Source organism: Cyprinodon variegatus, unplaced genomic scaffold (genome assembly GCF_000732505.1).
Source record: "Cyprinodon variegatus isolate N-32 unplaced genomic scaffold, C_variegatus-1.0 Scaffold21, whole genome shotgun sequence".
NCBI classification, from domain to species: Eukaryota; Metazoa; Chordata; class Actinopteri; order Cyprinodontiformes; family Cyprinodontidae; genus Cyprinodon; species Cyprinodon variegatus.
This window is the reverse complement of record NW_015150474.1, coordinates 2,249,842-2,267,388: the sequence shown is the minus strand read 5'-3', so window position 1 is coordinate 2,267,388 and position 17,547 is coordinate 2,249,842. Positions and strand designations below refer to the sequence as shown.

Here is a 17,547-nt window from a genome sequence, read left to right as displayed (position 1 = left end):
ATAATTTGTTGAAAGTTTAGGAGGTATGTCAAACATATTATTTTTGGGACTTTAGTTCAAATGTTTAAACTATTTTCATGACCTTAGTTTAAGCTTTCATTTTAATTTCAGGTATGTCCCTTAAAATTAAATGGTTTACATCCAGCACTGAACATAAATCCTTATATGCGGAGACTGCTGGATGTTCAATGACCCACTGGATTAAGGACAAACCTCTGTTATTTTACAAAACATAGGATCCATTCTTAGATTACATTGACATAGAGAGTGCACGGACTAAACAGAAGGGACTCTATTGACTTATCTGGTCTAAGATTCCTGGAAGGAACAATACTTCAGTGAGTATTCAACCAATTATTGTAGTGACACTGTAATGCCTGGATATCTGCTTATGTATCCTTTTAATTGATTAATAATCTGAGCTTTAATATTTTCAGGTTCTTTTTGTTTTGTTTTTCTTTCTGTAGTATCCGTACTCTTTATTATTCTTTTAGGAACATATTGTTACAGGTTTCCCTGATTTAGTTTTATTTATTGACTTACTTATTTCTATTTATTTTTACTTTTTATGTCTTTCACTGTGTGGGGTTTTTGTTGCCTGTATAAGTTGAAAAATGTAATAAAGATATGCTTAAAAATTAAATGATTATTTGTGATTACCAACTACAAATACAATAATATGAAAAGGAAACAAATGGCTGATGGTTTAGTAGGAGAACACGTGATGCATATTTATGTAATTACTGTTGAGAAATGAAACTCTTAAAGTTTTTTTTATTAAATATTTTAAGAAATAAAGCATTGAAAGAGTTCTGCTAATTTACAATTTCTCCAAAATTAAAATAAGGTTAAATGCTTTTCATTTTTCACAGAGAAATTAAATATCTGATTGTTATATAGAGATAGAGCTAACAGTTCTACTATATATATGTTTATTTTATACTTGAAAGAATATGTTTTTGTTTTATTTTTTTATTGTCCCGGTTCACACTTCATACCAGCTGGGGGCGATAACGCGCATCAACAGTTATTTACCAACCGCTATAGAATTGTAGAAGAAGACAAAGCATTGCCGAGGTTGCCGCCGCCATCTTTGAGCGGTCGTACTATTCTGGTTCTACCAAAACAGCTGAAAATGCCTCAGCACTGCGCGGCATTATTGTGTTCAAATCGACGAAAGGCTGACGTTAGGGCTCGGGGGATAACATTTCACAAGTAAGAAAACATATTGTTGTTTGCATTTGGTGAAAATATTATTGTTGTACTTCTATTTGTCCATCAGCGGAATACCAGCCAATGTTCTGTTTGGTTCCGGTGTGTCGACATGCGCTACCAGACCAGCATAAGCAGGACTTAGTAACACACACTAAGAAACTGCAGGTTATTAAGTAAAAAAGGATTTCCAAATTAGTCTTATGAATGTAGAACCAACCAAATAACCTGATTCATATAGTTGTTTTAAAAAAGATTCTCTATCTGTTATCTATTAATATCATATTATTATTTTGTTAAATGTCATTTATTTTCTGACATTAATTCCCATCTTCACATGATAATAGTTTCATTACTATGATTTTGATGTTTTAAGTAATTTAACAATTTTAACATATCAGGGTTTCTGCGGTTCATTAAAAATCATTAAGTCATGAAATTATTATTTTTTTAAATTAAGGCCTTAATTGGCATTAAAATTCATTAAATGTGTATATATATATATATATATATATATATATATATATATATATATATATATATATGAGTCATGGGTACTTGTTGATGGCATTAAAATTATTTCTAAGAGAATTAAAAAGCATTAAATTAGAGTTACTCATTCCTGCATAAACCCTGCATATCCGCTTTTATTCCAAATTTCTGATTGAAATGTCCAATAATCTCTTCTAAATTGTGATTTAATTTCAGGGTTAAGCTTTAGAATAAAGCAGGGATCTGTTGAGATGGAGATATGTTAAATAGGTCTCTACAGTAAGATCTTGAACCAAGAAAGTTGCTTAATCCTAGAGTTTTTCTCTCTAAATTTATAATTTAGATTACTTGAATAAAAAAAAAAGAATTGAATTTTCATTTTTGGATTTTAGTTTTTGGAGGATATCTGTACTTCCAATTATTTAGACTAGAATACAACTTAACTTTATTGTATTTACACTGTCACAAGTATAAAGCAAAAAAAAAAAAAAATAGTTTGCATCTATCCATAAGGGCTATAAAGGATATTAATATTTCTCTACATGTGCACAGAGACTATGTATTGCCAATAAATGGTATATATTAGAGAGTAATTGAAAGAGGCTATAAACTCAATAGAAATGGAAGCTATATAAAGGTTATAGATGAAAGTTAGGATATGGATTATAAATATACATTAGTGGGATTATAATACAAGGTAGATAGTGAAAGATAATAGCAGATAAAAGATTTACAGATTATATAAAGCTATAGTTGAGAAGTGTGTGTAAGTGGTTTTGGATCTGTAGGTTACCTAAAAGAATATAATCTGGAGGACATGGGGAGTCACTAAAAAACAAAAACAGCCATTTCCAACTAACCACATAACTCATACTATTAGAAATCCAGTTTAAAAACTGTTTCCCAATTGTACATTCTAAGCTGAATTATTAAACAGAAATTGTAAATTGTATTGATAAATCAATTATTAAATATTGCAAATTGAAAATGTTTTTTTGAGTCCTATTTATAAATGGACATTCAACACATTTCATAAATCTGATTATAATTACCTTTCTAATAACACATTTAAAAAAGGTATTTCCTTATTCCATTTTCTTTCTCATCTTGAATTTTTAAATCCTTTTTACAGTTAAGGTTTCTTTTTTCTTTTACCCTCTTCCATTACCCCCCTAGTACCCGAACACACTGGAAACCAACATTAGATAATGGATTAATAAATACAATTTACATTTCCTCCTTAATGACTCAATTTAAAATGTGCAATTGGAAAATGCTTTTTAGATTGATTTAGATGATAGTTTATATTCTGATAAAACATCTTTTCCGGCCTGTTCTGAGGTGCAGGGACGTACCGTTCAATAGTATTAGAAATGACTGATCTATACGTAACACAGCTGCCAGCCAGTGTCCTGGACAATCTGACTGGAAAATCACTACCTTCCTGTTAAAAACTGTAGTAAAGGAAAAAGCTAGTCCAGCAGAGTGATTGGTACCATGGCTGCATATTTTTTTCCTCCTCATTGGTTTCACCAAAAGGTGGCATCAGCATCACAGGAGTCAGTTTCTAATAACGAAGGGGATTTTTTTAACCCTTTATCTTTCTCATCATCCCTGAGACCTCTTAAATTCAAAGAAACAGAAAATAAACTTATGCATAACATAAACTTTGAGTTCTAAACAGAAAAATGACTAGTTTAGTAAATGAACCTTGACCTAGATTAATGGTACACTGACTGTATAACATGACATTTACTGAAATATGACAGTAGCAATCCTGCGTACTAATTAGAACAAAACTATACAAACTTATTAGTGTAAAATATATACAATTTACCATTAAAGATTTATTTTTTATTTATTTTTTTCACTTTAGCTAACATGTGTTAAGTAACACCTTTAGGTATTTGTATAAAATGTGGCTACCATTGCTATAACTGATTGCTTCCCTGTCATAGCCCTTTGACCTCCTTCCTTTTAAAGTGTTTATCTTTCGCCACGTCCTCAGTAAAGCATTTTTTTTAATTCGCATGTCTGTGCATTCCAGCTTCACTTTAATATCCATCCCTGCGAAGATGATCATTATTCGTTTTATTAGATCACCTTTTCTGTCTATCGGTTTTCTCAAAGATCTCTGCATCTCGCTAGTAAAAACGTGTTAATCTCACATTTTTGTTGTTGTTAACGGTTGCCAGGGAAACTGCAATGGAAGCCGCAGTTCCTCCGTCAGCAAACCTGCGGCGATAAGTTTGGCGCCGTTTGTTCCTGATGTGGAAAACTCAACATTTTAAAGAAAGCCTCTGCATTTATCTGCATTTTGATTGAATCTCTTAACGACAAGACTGATTCATATTTTTTTAAGTATTCATAATGAATTTGTTGTAGTTGTTTAGCAGTTATTTCAATTACTATTTATTAAAAAGTTGTACAGTTAAAGAAAGAAAAAGAAGAAACAAAAGAAAAACATCCACAACCAAAGGACTATAAAATGCAATAACAGCATAAACATTTGCAAGAGAGCGATAAAGGCGACTTATCAAAGCACCACTCCTAAAACAAAACCAAAAGAAGAACGCTACTGCTGTGGTTTTTAACTTAACAAATTAAAACAATTAATTAAATATAACTGATTTCTAATATAATGTATCTGTATATAATCATCTATCAGCTTTCGATTCAAACCTTGATCAAATGGGGATGAAGTTGTGCAAAATTTAATTAGGACAATTATATTGCTCCAGCATTAATCTTAATGAAATCAGATACGACGCTGATAAGAAGTCGCTTTGTGCCGCTTTGTGAAGTTATAGTTTGTAGAGATTTATACAGTGCTCTGTAAAAACATGCAGGCTAAAATGAAAAAATAAAACAACATACGTATGTGAAAGAGGCACATTTTTAAAAAAGGGGAAAAAAGGGTGCATCATCTATATTGCAAAAGGAACATTTTATAAAGGTAAGTGGTAAATATATTTCCCTTCATGATGTTAAAATACATTAAAGGTATGGCCGAGGATTTTCATGAATTTTTTAAAAGACCCACCCTCTCCACCCTGTACCCAGTCCTTAAAGGGAACGCCTATTGCTGTTTGCATCAATCTTACAAGCTTACTTTCCAAAAGAAGTTTTGCAATATTTCCACTATTTCAGACTCGCCACAAGTAAGTGAAAATGAGGACGAACACGTAGGACGGCTTTATGTAAACATATCACCAGAATGATTGACAAGTAGGAGGACCACTTATTTTGATGATCCAGCCGGAAAAAGAACATCCTCCACTATACCTTTAAGTCTGGATAGATTAATCTGGAGTATAATATTGGTAGATGTTTATATTTTATGGTGTTTTACATTGCTGATGACTCTAGTTGATCAAGTTATTTTAAATGCATTTCAGTATGTTTTTTTTTTTTTCAATACAATTTAAAATCAGTCCAAACACACAAAAAAACAAGTAGAAATATTGCTTTACTATCAATGCATCTCTTTATTTTATCATTATAATTTTTTTTGTCATGTCGTATACTATAGACTATAGGCAACATATGAAGATACTTTGGTTGATTCAAATTAAGATTATTTATATCTTTTCTGGAGGTAAACGGATTAGGATCATCAGCAAGTAATATAGGAATGATCATCGAAGAAACTGTTGAAAGATCATTGATATAATTGATGAATAATAAGCCTCTCAATATCGAACCTTGTGGTACTTCACACTCTATAGGATTAGTTTCTAAAACATGGTTTATTATGACATACCGTTTTCTGTCAGACAAGTAATTAATGAGCCAGTGATAAACAGTTTAACTGAATCTATATCTGTGAAGTTTTAGAAACAAGTTCTCAACATTTCTCTCAAAAGGCTTGGAGAGATCTAAGAACCATCCAATCCTAAATTCATTGTTTGAAGCAAAATGAATACAATCCGGTCAGTTTGGGTCTAATGTGGTGATTTTCTCTAAATCAGTATTGATATTTTTATAGGATAGAATTTGTAAGCAATTACATTTATTACATACAAGCTTCTTCAATATCTTGGAAAACATAAATGGGAGGAATTTGTATAAAATAGTGTTGAGCACCAATTTAACCACTCTTTATTATCAATGGGGCCTAAATTATATGGATTTTTTTTCCTTTTTTTTTTTGCTGTATTCCTATATTATTTACTGCCTGGGAATGATTTCTTTTAATAGGATTAAATATTTGCATGGATATCCGATATCCTATGTTTAGATTTTTATTCAGCATGCAAACATTTTGTAATCATTTTTTTTTAGAAGTAATGAGATATATATATTAATATTCCAGATTTTGTTACATGATTTAAACTAATCAAAAAATTCTAATCAATTATGGTTTCTGGAATGTTCAGTGACTGTTGTCTGTTTTGCAATTGTACCAAAAAAACATTAAAGTGCATAAAAAAAATAAATAAATAAATAAAAAAAAAAATCAAGGATTACAGAGTGCCTTTCCTTATTAAACAAATGTCCTAAAATGTTAAAGAAAAAAAATATCTGTTTTTGGAGGCTTGTAGTTGCTACCAATGATACATTTTTTTTGTCTCCCGTCAGAAAATACTTCTATTAGTCAGTGTTATTTTATTTCCAAAGATCTCAACTTAAAAAAAAAAATCACGGCCATGTAGAGACCAATAAAGACGCAGATCCTCAAAGACAAAGAGATTTGCTAGAATCTCTATGGGATTAGTTCAATGTACTAAAATGGATTATAAAATTTTAAGCATGGAGACAAACTTTTTTAAACATTAGAACACTATCATATGTATGTGTATGAGATATTTTAAAGCCATAATAATGTCATTATAGAGAAGTACTGAGATACCAGAGCTACATATGAACAAAATATGTAAATTGGAGGTTTATTCCACCTCACATATTTTATTTTCATCCAATGACACTGTTGAAATAGTAACAGGACACTGTAAAACCTTTTAGTGATCAGTAATAAAGGCCCTAAAAATAAATAAAGCGCTCTGGATCGTGCAACAACAGACTACTGTCTGAAAGATAAAAGCTGAATGGAGAGATAAAAAGATATCCTTCCCTCACCGTCTTCTCCCCAAGCCTCTAAACGTAACTATCTTCTCTGGGTCTAACAGGATGCCTAACTTCTCTTTTTAGGTACACCCACATTAGATTTAACACAGCGGTTCACTGGTTTACTGCTATTTATAAGGACAACACTGAGATCAGTAATAATTATTTTATACCTAATTCTTCAAGACCTTTAAATGCTTCACTGACCTGGAATTTAGACATTAATCAGATTCAGAGAAATATAAAAAAGAAAAATATCGAAAGTCTAAATTAAAAATTATAATATAAGGCCTTTAAAGGGAACATCTCATGCCTCAATGTCGCATGGACTATCCTCCATTGTAGTCACTCCCCTCATGTAGTTTGGTCATTTACATCTTTTGGCTTTCGCTAAACATGCTTGCCACACTCTCTCTAGCATGAAAATCTCCCAAAGATTGCCCATCTACTCTAATATCAGATATCCTCCTGATGTATAATTAAGAGTTTTTCTAGTGTTTAATTTAAAGCAACACTGTAACATTTAGCCACTAGGGGCACTATACAAGGTTTTGAAAGCAACTGTCAACACTGCACTGTTGAAACATCTCCGCTTGTCTTTTAGGATCTGATAAAGTGCAGAAAATTATGCCGAAAAATAATTTTCTATGAGAAATTAAGCTAATGCTAGGCAGTGTAGCTTTATTTTATTTTTTATTTTTAAGGGATAATTCTGCAGTTTATTTTTTATTTTATTTTTTAAGGGATAATTCTGCAGTCATCTCAAAAAATAGCAAAAAAAGGTGTGTATTGAGAGGATGATTTCCAAAGGAAACAATAAAAAGCCATAAATGATGCAGAAAAAAAACAGATCCATTATAAGTTAAATGGTAACTATAAAAAAGAAGAGAGAATAAAGCAGCAGATAAAAAATTAGTTTCCAATTCATTGGATTTGATAAATCCCGTGAATTCCATAACATTATCTCTATAAAATCTGATAGATGACAAAAATATCACGTGATATGTTGTGATATAAAAAAATAAAAGATGATTTAAAAATGTTTTAAAACATACTGAGTGTTTAATTTCAGGCACAGAGTTTTTGTTATTTAGTAAACTCTTAGGTCTGTGCAGGCAAACCTGCGTTTCATGCGACATCTGTAAAAGGAGCTGATGTACCTTTTTACCATCTGATTGACAAGTAACTCTTCTGAAATCTGAAATGAATGTGTCTCATTCTGGGCTCCACTGTCTGCATGTCACTGTGCAGGGGAGCGTTTTCATCTCTTTCTCTTACAAAATATATTAATAAATCAAATGTGGAGAGATGTTTTATTAATAGTAGTAATAATTTGTCCAAAAAGGCAACGCCCCTGCATGGGCCTGCAATGTCTGACAAAGTGCTTTGAAGTATAAGTCATTCAGTGTATAAAATGGAAACTCTGAGTCACAACTTCAACAGATCCATGTTGATGGATCAACATGGATGGATGGTTAAAGAATGCAGCTAACATTAGATGAACTGAATAGCTTTTTGCATTTCAGGCAGTTGCACCAAAAAACTATTTTACAAAAAAAAAGCTATAAATTGTATTCAAAGAATGTAGAAAATCGTTTGTTTACTAAAGATTCTCCAACGATTTAATTGAACCTCGGGAAAAACGGGTCTCTTCAGGGCTTACATAACTCTGTACTTGTACATAAGGACTCTTGAAAGAGATGCATCTTCTGTTTTGCACTATTTACACATCATGTTGCACGTAAAACACACGTGCTGATAAACAAAAAAATGATATGCAGTATCTATTGGCAAGTGTGGATCTGAGTTACATAAGTTTAAAAGGAATATGTGAGTCATATTACTTGATCAGAGATATTAAGAGCCATTCATAAAAAAAAGTATCAGTTCAGATATATTTTATTAATCACAAAAGGAAATTGAATGTTGTAAATCGTTCAGGGCGTTCTTCAACAAGTTGCTGTTGATGGCAGGAAGTAGGTCTGTCTCCTGTAGTGGTCTGTCTAACCAAAGGTCTGGAGGGGCCTCTGAGTGAAGACGCTCTGTGGTTGTATGATGATGGAGAGGATACTCAGGAAACTGACCTTTAAGTCACCTACTCTGATGCCTATAACTCAGTAGATTATGCCAGAATAGCTCATAAAAATGAAAGAAGATAGTTAGCATCTTGCTGCAAACACCAAACGACCTAAGCTTCCTTTAGAAGTACAGTGCTTTCTCACTACAGTGGTTTTTCCATTTCAATGTGGAATAGAAGAGTAGAGGTTTTTATACTCCTCAACCCCATCCATTTTTATGTCATGATGAAAAGTTGTCTTAATTGGTGTTGATTCAAAACATGGCTGAATGGTTTATAAATGTAGAAAATATTTGCATGCAAAATATCTGCGTTGCCGTACTTTATGTAATTGTCAAACCTCCAGCCACTAGTTGGCAGCGCAGTGCCCAAGAGCCTATTGTCCCACAGCTCAGCTTCAGTCCCAGTCGCAGCAGAGTAACAAGATCCCATGAGGTTTATATATTGTTATAAAAATTGCGATATATACCATCTTTATTAATGTATCGGGATAAAATGTAAAAATTGTAGCTAATTCACGTTATTAATGATTACAAAGTAATTTCAGTGTTTCTGTGAATGACATTATCTGTCTTGGACTGGAAGAATGAACAGAGTAAAAAGTAATGGTGAGAGTACCGTCCCCTGTGGCGCTCCTGTGACTGGTTAGAGAGCCGACTTCAGTCTCACAAACTGTGGTCTGGTTGTCAGTTAGTCTTTGATCTATGCGATTTTTGATGCCTCCACCTGAGTTATATCGTATGTCATGTAAACCAAACTGCAGTCTGTCAGACTTGCAGTCTTCTATGGCAGTTTTTCTCAACCTTAAAGTATCTCGACCCCCCAATGTAACATGCAATGCTATTCATTTATGTCAATTTACATAATAAGACAAGCCTTAACTCACTTCAGCTATTAGTCTCTTTATCATTTAACTTTAAAACACACTTGGATTTTTTTTTAAAGCTGCATCAAGAGGCTAACTTCCCAAACAGACCGACAATGGTTGCTACATCCCATCACTTTGCTGTTAACATGTGATGAAAATAATGCAAATTTTCTTTTCTTTTCTATGAAATAAAATGTTAACAGCATGCACTAAACTTTAACAAAACACACTGTAAAACACTTGGTGTTTAATTTTAAAGGTCAAAAGCAGAGATGTTTTTCTGCAACTATTAAACATGACGGCTGTGCCTGCTTGTTTTTAAACAGAGCAGCTTATTGGCTTTAGGTTAGAAACAGCCAAGTGGAAATTGCTCTGATCTCTGAGGAGTGGTGATCTGCATATGATTGTCATGTATTTCAGCACAGAAAAGATCTTTTCACACAGATATATGGATGGAAATGGAAATCAGTGGCAGCTTTTGATGGCAGGTGATGCGTGGTGAAGGTGATGAAAGGCTGGCAGATCTAGTTATATTTTTTCAGCTTGTCTCAATTTTTCTAAATACTTATTGAAACTTTCACATTAATTTACACATTAATTTAGAGCATCATATTTTTCCAAATGATTTGGCGACGCCCAGAAATTATCTCGCAACTCCAATTGAGGTCAGGACCCCAAAGTTGACAATGGTTGCTCTTTGAGAAAATCTTATTTTAACCCACCATTACAAAAAAAATGAAATATATATAAGTAAATATGCAGTACAGTAATCATTTTTTTGCACAATAACTTTTTAGTTTAATTTACTGTTATGAATATAATATTTCACAAGAATAACATAATTCTTCTTCTCTTTTGGGTAAATATGAAAACCAAAAACCACATGCTTTCAATGGAAAACAAAATGCTTCCTTATGTCGTCAATTAGGAAATGAAAATCATTTCCCCACATATTTCTAGTGTTGTTTCAGATCCGAAAAAGATGGAATAAAGTTTCAGGGCAAGAGTCCAACAGGCAGCCATTTATATTAATTACCTTATTGAACTTTGGAACTTTGGAACGTGATTAGCAGTTGTTACTTGTGTATAATTTTATAGAGATACCTCTCCTACTTAGTTATCAAAGTTTTATAGGGGAGCAAACAAGCTTTTTTTATTTTTTTATTAATTATTTAGTAAGACGTGACCAATGGGAGAGGAAATAAGATGCTACTCTGATCTCTGTGCTGTGATGAAGGAACAAAGTTGTGAAAATAGAGACGTTAAAGACTGACTGGAATAGTTTTCAAACAAGCATCACAATTTCCACACATAAGCAACTAAATGAGAGTTTTGATGAAGTAAGGTTGTTTGAAAATGAATTATAAAAATTAGGAGAATGATCAGCTTTTTTTTCAGACACTTACAAATCTCTCCTTTTTTTTTTCCTCTTCGAAGGTTTCCCAAAGACAATAATGCGAGGAAGAAGTGGGAAGTGTCTTTAAGGAGAGAGGGATTCACTGCGAGTGATACATCCGTGCTGTGCAGCGAGCATTTTCAGCAGGATGATTTCGACAGGACGGGTCAGATTGTCCGCCTGAAAGATGGTGTTTTTCCATCGATATTCAGGTTTCCAGATCACCTCCAAGAAGTAGGTGTATCATTTATACAGATTTTATCATCAAGCACTAGATGATAAACATGTCCCACTGTGTTTTGTGTTACTGTATTATACTGTATATAATTATATTCATTATGCTTCTTCCTTTTAGCCAAAAAAGTGCAGGACTTCAGTGATCGTCAAAACAGCTGACGTTACTCCGCCTGTGGCTTCTCAGGAGGCCCCAGAAACGTGTACCTCACACCCAAAACCTCAGCCTAATGATGTGGGTATTTCTATTTTGATTTTAGCCAAATAAAAATCTCACTTGTTTGCAGCTGCTCATATCAAGCACACATAAAACATAACCATAACTGAAGAGACATGAGCAGAGTTCTGCTGCTATGCAGAAAAAAAACTTGAGTGATACGCTAGTGCAGCGTTTCTCTAACATTTCTACCTATGAATCCAAAAATAATTATGCAACAATTACGCTCCAACCTAGAAATATATGTATTTACTTTACTCTAGATTTACCTATACATATAAAGTAAATTCTATTATTTTGGTAATTTTAAATGCAGTTATAACCCTGTAACTTGACATTAAATTATTTGATTGTATATTTTATAATTGAATGGTCAAATTATTAATCACAAAGTAAAACTATTTTATTTGAATAATCTACAGTTGCTTCCAAAAGAATGAATACTCCTTTTCGATATTTAGCCTCATTACAACCACAAACATAAATATATTTTAATGGAATGTTATGTGAAAGACCAACACATGGTGGTATACAATTAAGAAATAGATATAAAACAATACATGAGATTGTAAAAGTATTTACCCCCCTTTTATCGGGGTCAACCAGATGTCTTCGGTTGTTGACGGTGAGATGAGATGATTGCTAATTACTAAATCAAGTCCACCTATGTGTAATCTAATCTCAGGACAAATACAGCTGCTCTGTGATGCCTCAGAGGTTGGTTAAGAGAATATCAGGGATCAAACAGCATCATAAAGTCCAATGAACGCACCAGACAGGTCAGGGATAAAGTTGTGGGGAAGTTTAGAAAAGGCTTATGCTATAAAAATATAAAAAAGAGCTTTAAACAGCTCTATTCAATCCATCACCTGGAAATAGAAAAGTTATAACGCAGCAGAAGAAAATGACCAAGACAAGGAAACTAAACTTCCAGGTAGAGCATTGATCAGAGATGCAGCTTAGAGCCTCCTAGTGACTCTAGACCAACTGCAGAGATGAAAAACTCAGGTGGGAGGACCTGTCTACAGGACAACAGTTAGTCATTCACTGCACAGATAAGGTCTCTATGGAAGAGTAACAAGTAGAAAGCCGTTTTTATAAGGAAATCATAAGAAGTCCTGTTTGTATTAAAATTTAGCTTTTTGACCAAAATTCAAACCATTATGGGTGGCAAAGAACTGACACTGCACACAACTCTGAACACACCATTCCTACTATCAAATAGGGCGGTGGCAGCATCATGCTCTGGGGGTGCTTCTCTTCAGAGCGGACAGGAAATGAAACCAATAAAGAACCATCTAACAAGGAAACCTGGTGGAGTCTGGAAAAGAATTGAGACTGGAGCGGAGATTCACCTTCCAGTAGAAAAACGACCCTTAACATAAATCTTGATCTGTATAGCTTTACTTAGAACTTTTCCCTACAATGGAACGGTTTCAAGTAAAACATCTTCATGTGTTAGAATAGCTCGGTCAAAGTCTGGATCTAAAACCAATTGAGAATCTGTGGCAAGATCTGAATAAACGCTGTTCACAAACGCTCTGCAAGCTGCAATGAATGAGCAAAGATTTCAGTCACACAACGTGCAAATCTGATGAAGACAAACGAAAAATAGTGGGAGCTGTAACTGCAACAAAAGGGGGTTCCACAAAGTATTGACTCAGGGGTTGAATACTTTTTACACAATTCCATTTTTAGTTTTTTATTTAAAAAAGAAATCTTCATAACTGTATACTAATTTATGTTGATATTTCATATAAAATTGCAATAAAATATGTTTGTAATGTTCCTATATGTGTAAAAGTACAAGACGTATGAAAACCTACTGAATATCTACTCATTTTGTAGTAAATTTTTTTTATTTCATTCATATTTCTGTATTTCAACACAAGTGATAGTGAAAACCACTTGGTGTCTGAGGGCCACTACCTTGGGGAGCCCTGCTGTAGCGGCGTGCTAACTTCCGCCATCTTTCCACCAGGATCATTGCTACGCTTTGCCTTCCTCTCTTACTGCCGTTACGGCTAAACTGAAGGAGGCTTTGGCGAGGGTGGAAAGTCTGGAGCGGGAGAGGAAAAACGCCATGGCCAGGGAAAAGAGGGCAAGGACCATAGTTCAGTGTCTGTTGGGGGAGTTGAATGAAAAGAAACTCCTTAATAAAGGGCTTAAGGAAAAGCTTGAATTCTACTCAGGTAATATGAGATTTGCACTACAAAGTTCACATATTCTACTACTCCTTGGCCATTATGTGAAGATAATCATTTTTGTTCTTCAAATTCCAGATCTTCAACTGGACTTCATGATGCAGGGCAATGAGTACACAAAGGAGCACAAAGAATTCGCCCTAACGCTCTATGTGCACGGACCAAAGGCGTACAAATACCTCAGGAAGACTGGAAAATTTCCCCTCCCACACCCACATACTTTACAAAGGTAGCCTTCATATTGTCTAACTGATATTTATTGTTTTAGGTTCTGTATTTTCCAGACTATAGAATGCACCTCACTGTAAGCCGTACCCACTATATATGTACGTTTTACTGGAAACACATATATGGGGCCAGGCTTGGACTGGAAACAATTTTCGGCCCTGGCACTTTTCTATCCAACCCCCCACCCAACCCGCATGCGTCTCATTGTGAAACACAATACAAATACACATTGTGGATCAACCGATCTATCCTTAAGCATCACACGACAACCATCACCAAGACTTCTATAATGCGGTTTTATTGGCTTTTGGTTATTAAAAAGGACAGTGGCTGCAAATGCGTAACATCCACACTTGCACAAAGCCATCCAGGCACCCACCCACGCATACTTGAGTGACCAGATTTGGGTTTCTGAAGGGGGGGTAGTGTCAGGGTTAGTTTCGGTCGCTCCATTCCCCGCTAGCTCCGTTTCAACTACGTGCTGCACTGTAGTCAACCAAATCCCAGGACCATTTTGTAATGCCCCCCGGACATTTTTTTAGGTCTAAATGATAGGACATGTCCGGGAAAAAGAGGACGTCTGCTCACCCAACACATACACATACATACTATAAGTGTTGTAAAAACATCAACATAAAACAATACAATATAGAGGCAGACAGGCAGTTCTTCTCTCAGCGGTGTGTCAGCATTCACTGCGAGTCTAGGTGGCATGTGGGCAATGAAATGGAATAATGTAAACAGATGCAAAACCCCATCATGCACTGCAACATATTTTTGCAAAATATTCTAACATAAATTCGCCAAATATAAGAGGAACATCTTAGTGTGGTGTAAAGAAAGCATTTTTTTTATTATAATTTAGTTTGTTGCAAGGATTTTACAGTTTGAAGAAAAAACATACACCATATGCCAACCGTCACAAGGATGTGCATGACAAGGAAGGCCTATATATATACTGCATGCATAATTAAGGCTGTTAAGATTGTATTACTTCTTGAGATTCTTGAGTTATTTACTCTCATAGGTAGGTGCTTCGGCCGGAGAGTAAAGCTACGTTTACACTGCACGTCTTGATGCTCAATCCGATTTTTTTGTGAAATCCGATTTTTTTTGCGTTACCGTTCATATTTCCAACTATATGCGACTTGTATGTGATCTCTTGTGTGAACTGCAGTCATACAACGCAAGTGTCCCGCATGCGCAGTAGAGGTTCAATGACGTTTACCGGAAAAATTCAATCTTTTCAATATGGTTAAACATAAAAACAGCTCGCCGGCCCACGGGGCAAATGCCCAGTAATACAGATTACCAGACCGAGTCTGTATAGGCCGTACTTGACTATAAGCCAATATCTACTGAACTGTCCCCCACTGTACCAGTAGGGGGAGCTCTACATATCACCCCTAGAGGAAGAAGAATGATAGCTCCCATTAGCTTGTTGGCTCGTGACAATAAGAGCTTTTAATGAAAGATGGGGCTTCGCCAGCTCTATATTTCAGCTCTTCAGAAGTTACGCACAGTCTCTACATTAGTTTGACCGTATTAATACGTCAAATAAATGTCAAAATGTGTACATTCTGGACATTTTGTTCTCTGTTGCACCTGCTGCTAGCATGTGCTTTTGCTAATTGAAAATTGTCCCCTTCTTCTATGATTTCAAACTTTGTCTACCGCCCTCTGGTGGTTAGGAAAAATCCACAGAAAAGCCACACCTTAGTATAAGTATGGGGAAAACAGCCTCTTATAGTCTTGAAAAAACGGTAAATGAATGAAAAACATTAAGGAGAGAAAGGTAACAATTTATTTTTTTATTTTATTTTTTTTACACAGGTGGCGATGTTCAATGGAGGCTAAATCTGAGCAGGTACCAGACTCTGCGAAGTCCACGAAACGTCGAAAGGACAAGCAGATAAAAAGATGACATCCTGTCTGGTGTGAAGATGTCCTCTGCTGAAGAGCAGATGTAGGAGGATTTCATCAGAGATGTTTTACTATCTACGTTTTAACACAGCTACCAGCTTATTACACTGAAAAACAATGGTGGCCTAGTGATCCCATCGCAAGGTGCAGAAAGCGACACAGAGAGCAATTGGAAGAGCATCAAGAGTGACCTCCAAAGGAGTCCACCCCTCATCAGTGAAGACATTGAAACAGAATGCTGTTCTGCTTAGGAAATGCATTAAGTAGACACGATTTGATAACCTTCATTCTGAATTATTGCCATTTTGTCTGTCTAAAAAACAGACATGAATGGCAGTACAAGGAAAACATCTCTGCAAACCTATCCTGTTCCAGGGGGCAGGACAGGTTTGCAGGGTTTGGGCTCAATGTAAAACCTTCATGAGACACTGTACACATGCATATTTGGTTTGGGGTCAGGGCAGATAACTGGATGTAGCCTTTACTCTGGTCTTGCTCAGCCACAAAACATGACTGGGCCAGACTGCAACTAGCAATCAGGTCTGCAGAGACGATTATCAGGCCTTTCTTACCTCTGACCAATAAGTAGACATGTTTATGGTTAGAAGACAGACTGCAAACATCTTTGCAGACCCAACATTGTAACCTTTGGGTAGTAAATAGACTAGATGCACAATATTAACTGTAAGTATTAGTTCACCTGCGTTGCTTTACAATATGATCTTAAATGACATCTCATTCTTAATCTACAGGGTTGAGTGTTGGGTTGTTACGCCCTTTGCCGTCATAACATCTCTAGAAAGGCTGTCCACATGATTTAGGAGCATGTTTATAGCTTTAATTGCTGAATTAAATGTTTTTGAATTACAACTGAGCTGCTGATCTGTTCTAGAACCTGATGATTTCACAAAGAATAATTCACTGTTAAACAACAGTGGCTTTATTCAAGGGCTTTTCCAGATAAACACTGAACTCTACCGATCCTTTCTGCCTAAAGATAACAAAAACACAGCAACACCATTTTAGTACCACATTTAATCACCTTTGGGGTTATTAAAGTATTTCTGATTTGTATTTATTCCAAAGGTGTTCTAATGGGTTGAGGTCGGGATTCTCTCATCTATCTTTGTGGACCATGCTTCATGCAGTCGTGATGGAAGAGGAAGGGACCTCCAAACTGTTTCTCCACATTGAAAAGTCCAGAATCTATTTGTCTGCTGAAGCATTCAGAGGTCCTTTCAATGGAACTAAAGCAGACCAAGTCCAACTCCTGATAAGCATCCCAACACCGTGTCCTCCACTAAACTAAACTTGGCACAGAAGTCAAGCAAATACTGATCTCCTAGCTACCACCAAATTGCCAGATGGAGTATTTTGATTTGTCTCCACTGCTCTACCTTACGCTTCCTCCAACACTTTACATTGCACTTGATGTATTGCTTGAAATTAGCTGCTCAGCCACAGGGAATATTTAGGAGTGGGGAAATTTCATGACATGACTTGTTGCCCAGATGTCCTCTTATCACAGTACCTTGCTGGAATTCCTGAACTCTGACAGTGACTCATTCGGTTTGCAGAAACTGTCTTCCTGCTAAGATGCATGTTTTGAACACCTGAATTTAATTATTT

General features: G+C 35.1%; 1 protein-coding gene across 1 annotated transcript; it reads left to right on the top strand.

The window, feature by feature from the left end:
* The first annotated feature begins 1,082 nt into the window (after window positions 1-1,082).
* Window positions 1,083-17,511, top strand: LOC107094861 (THAP domain-containing protein 6-like). The gene is made up of 6 exons (XM_015390738.1): window positions 1,083-1,215; window positions 11,154-11,346; window positions 11,468-11,581; window positions 13,545-13,755; window positions 13,846-13,996; window positions 15,829-17,511. The coding sequence occupies exons 1-6, from the start codon at window positions 1,136-1,138 to the stop codon at window positions 15,917-15,919; spliced, it is 840 nt and encodes a 279-aa protein (XP_015246224.1). The 5' UTR covers window positions 1,083-1,135; the 3' UTR covers window positions 15,920-17,511.
* The last annotated feature ends 36 nt before the right edge of the window (window positions 17,512-17,547 follow it).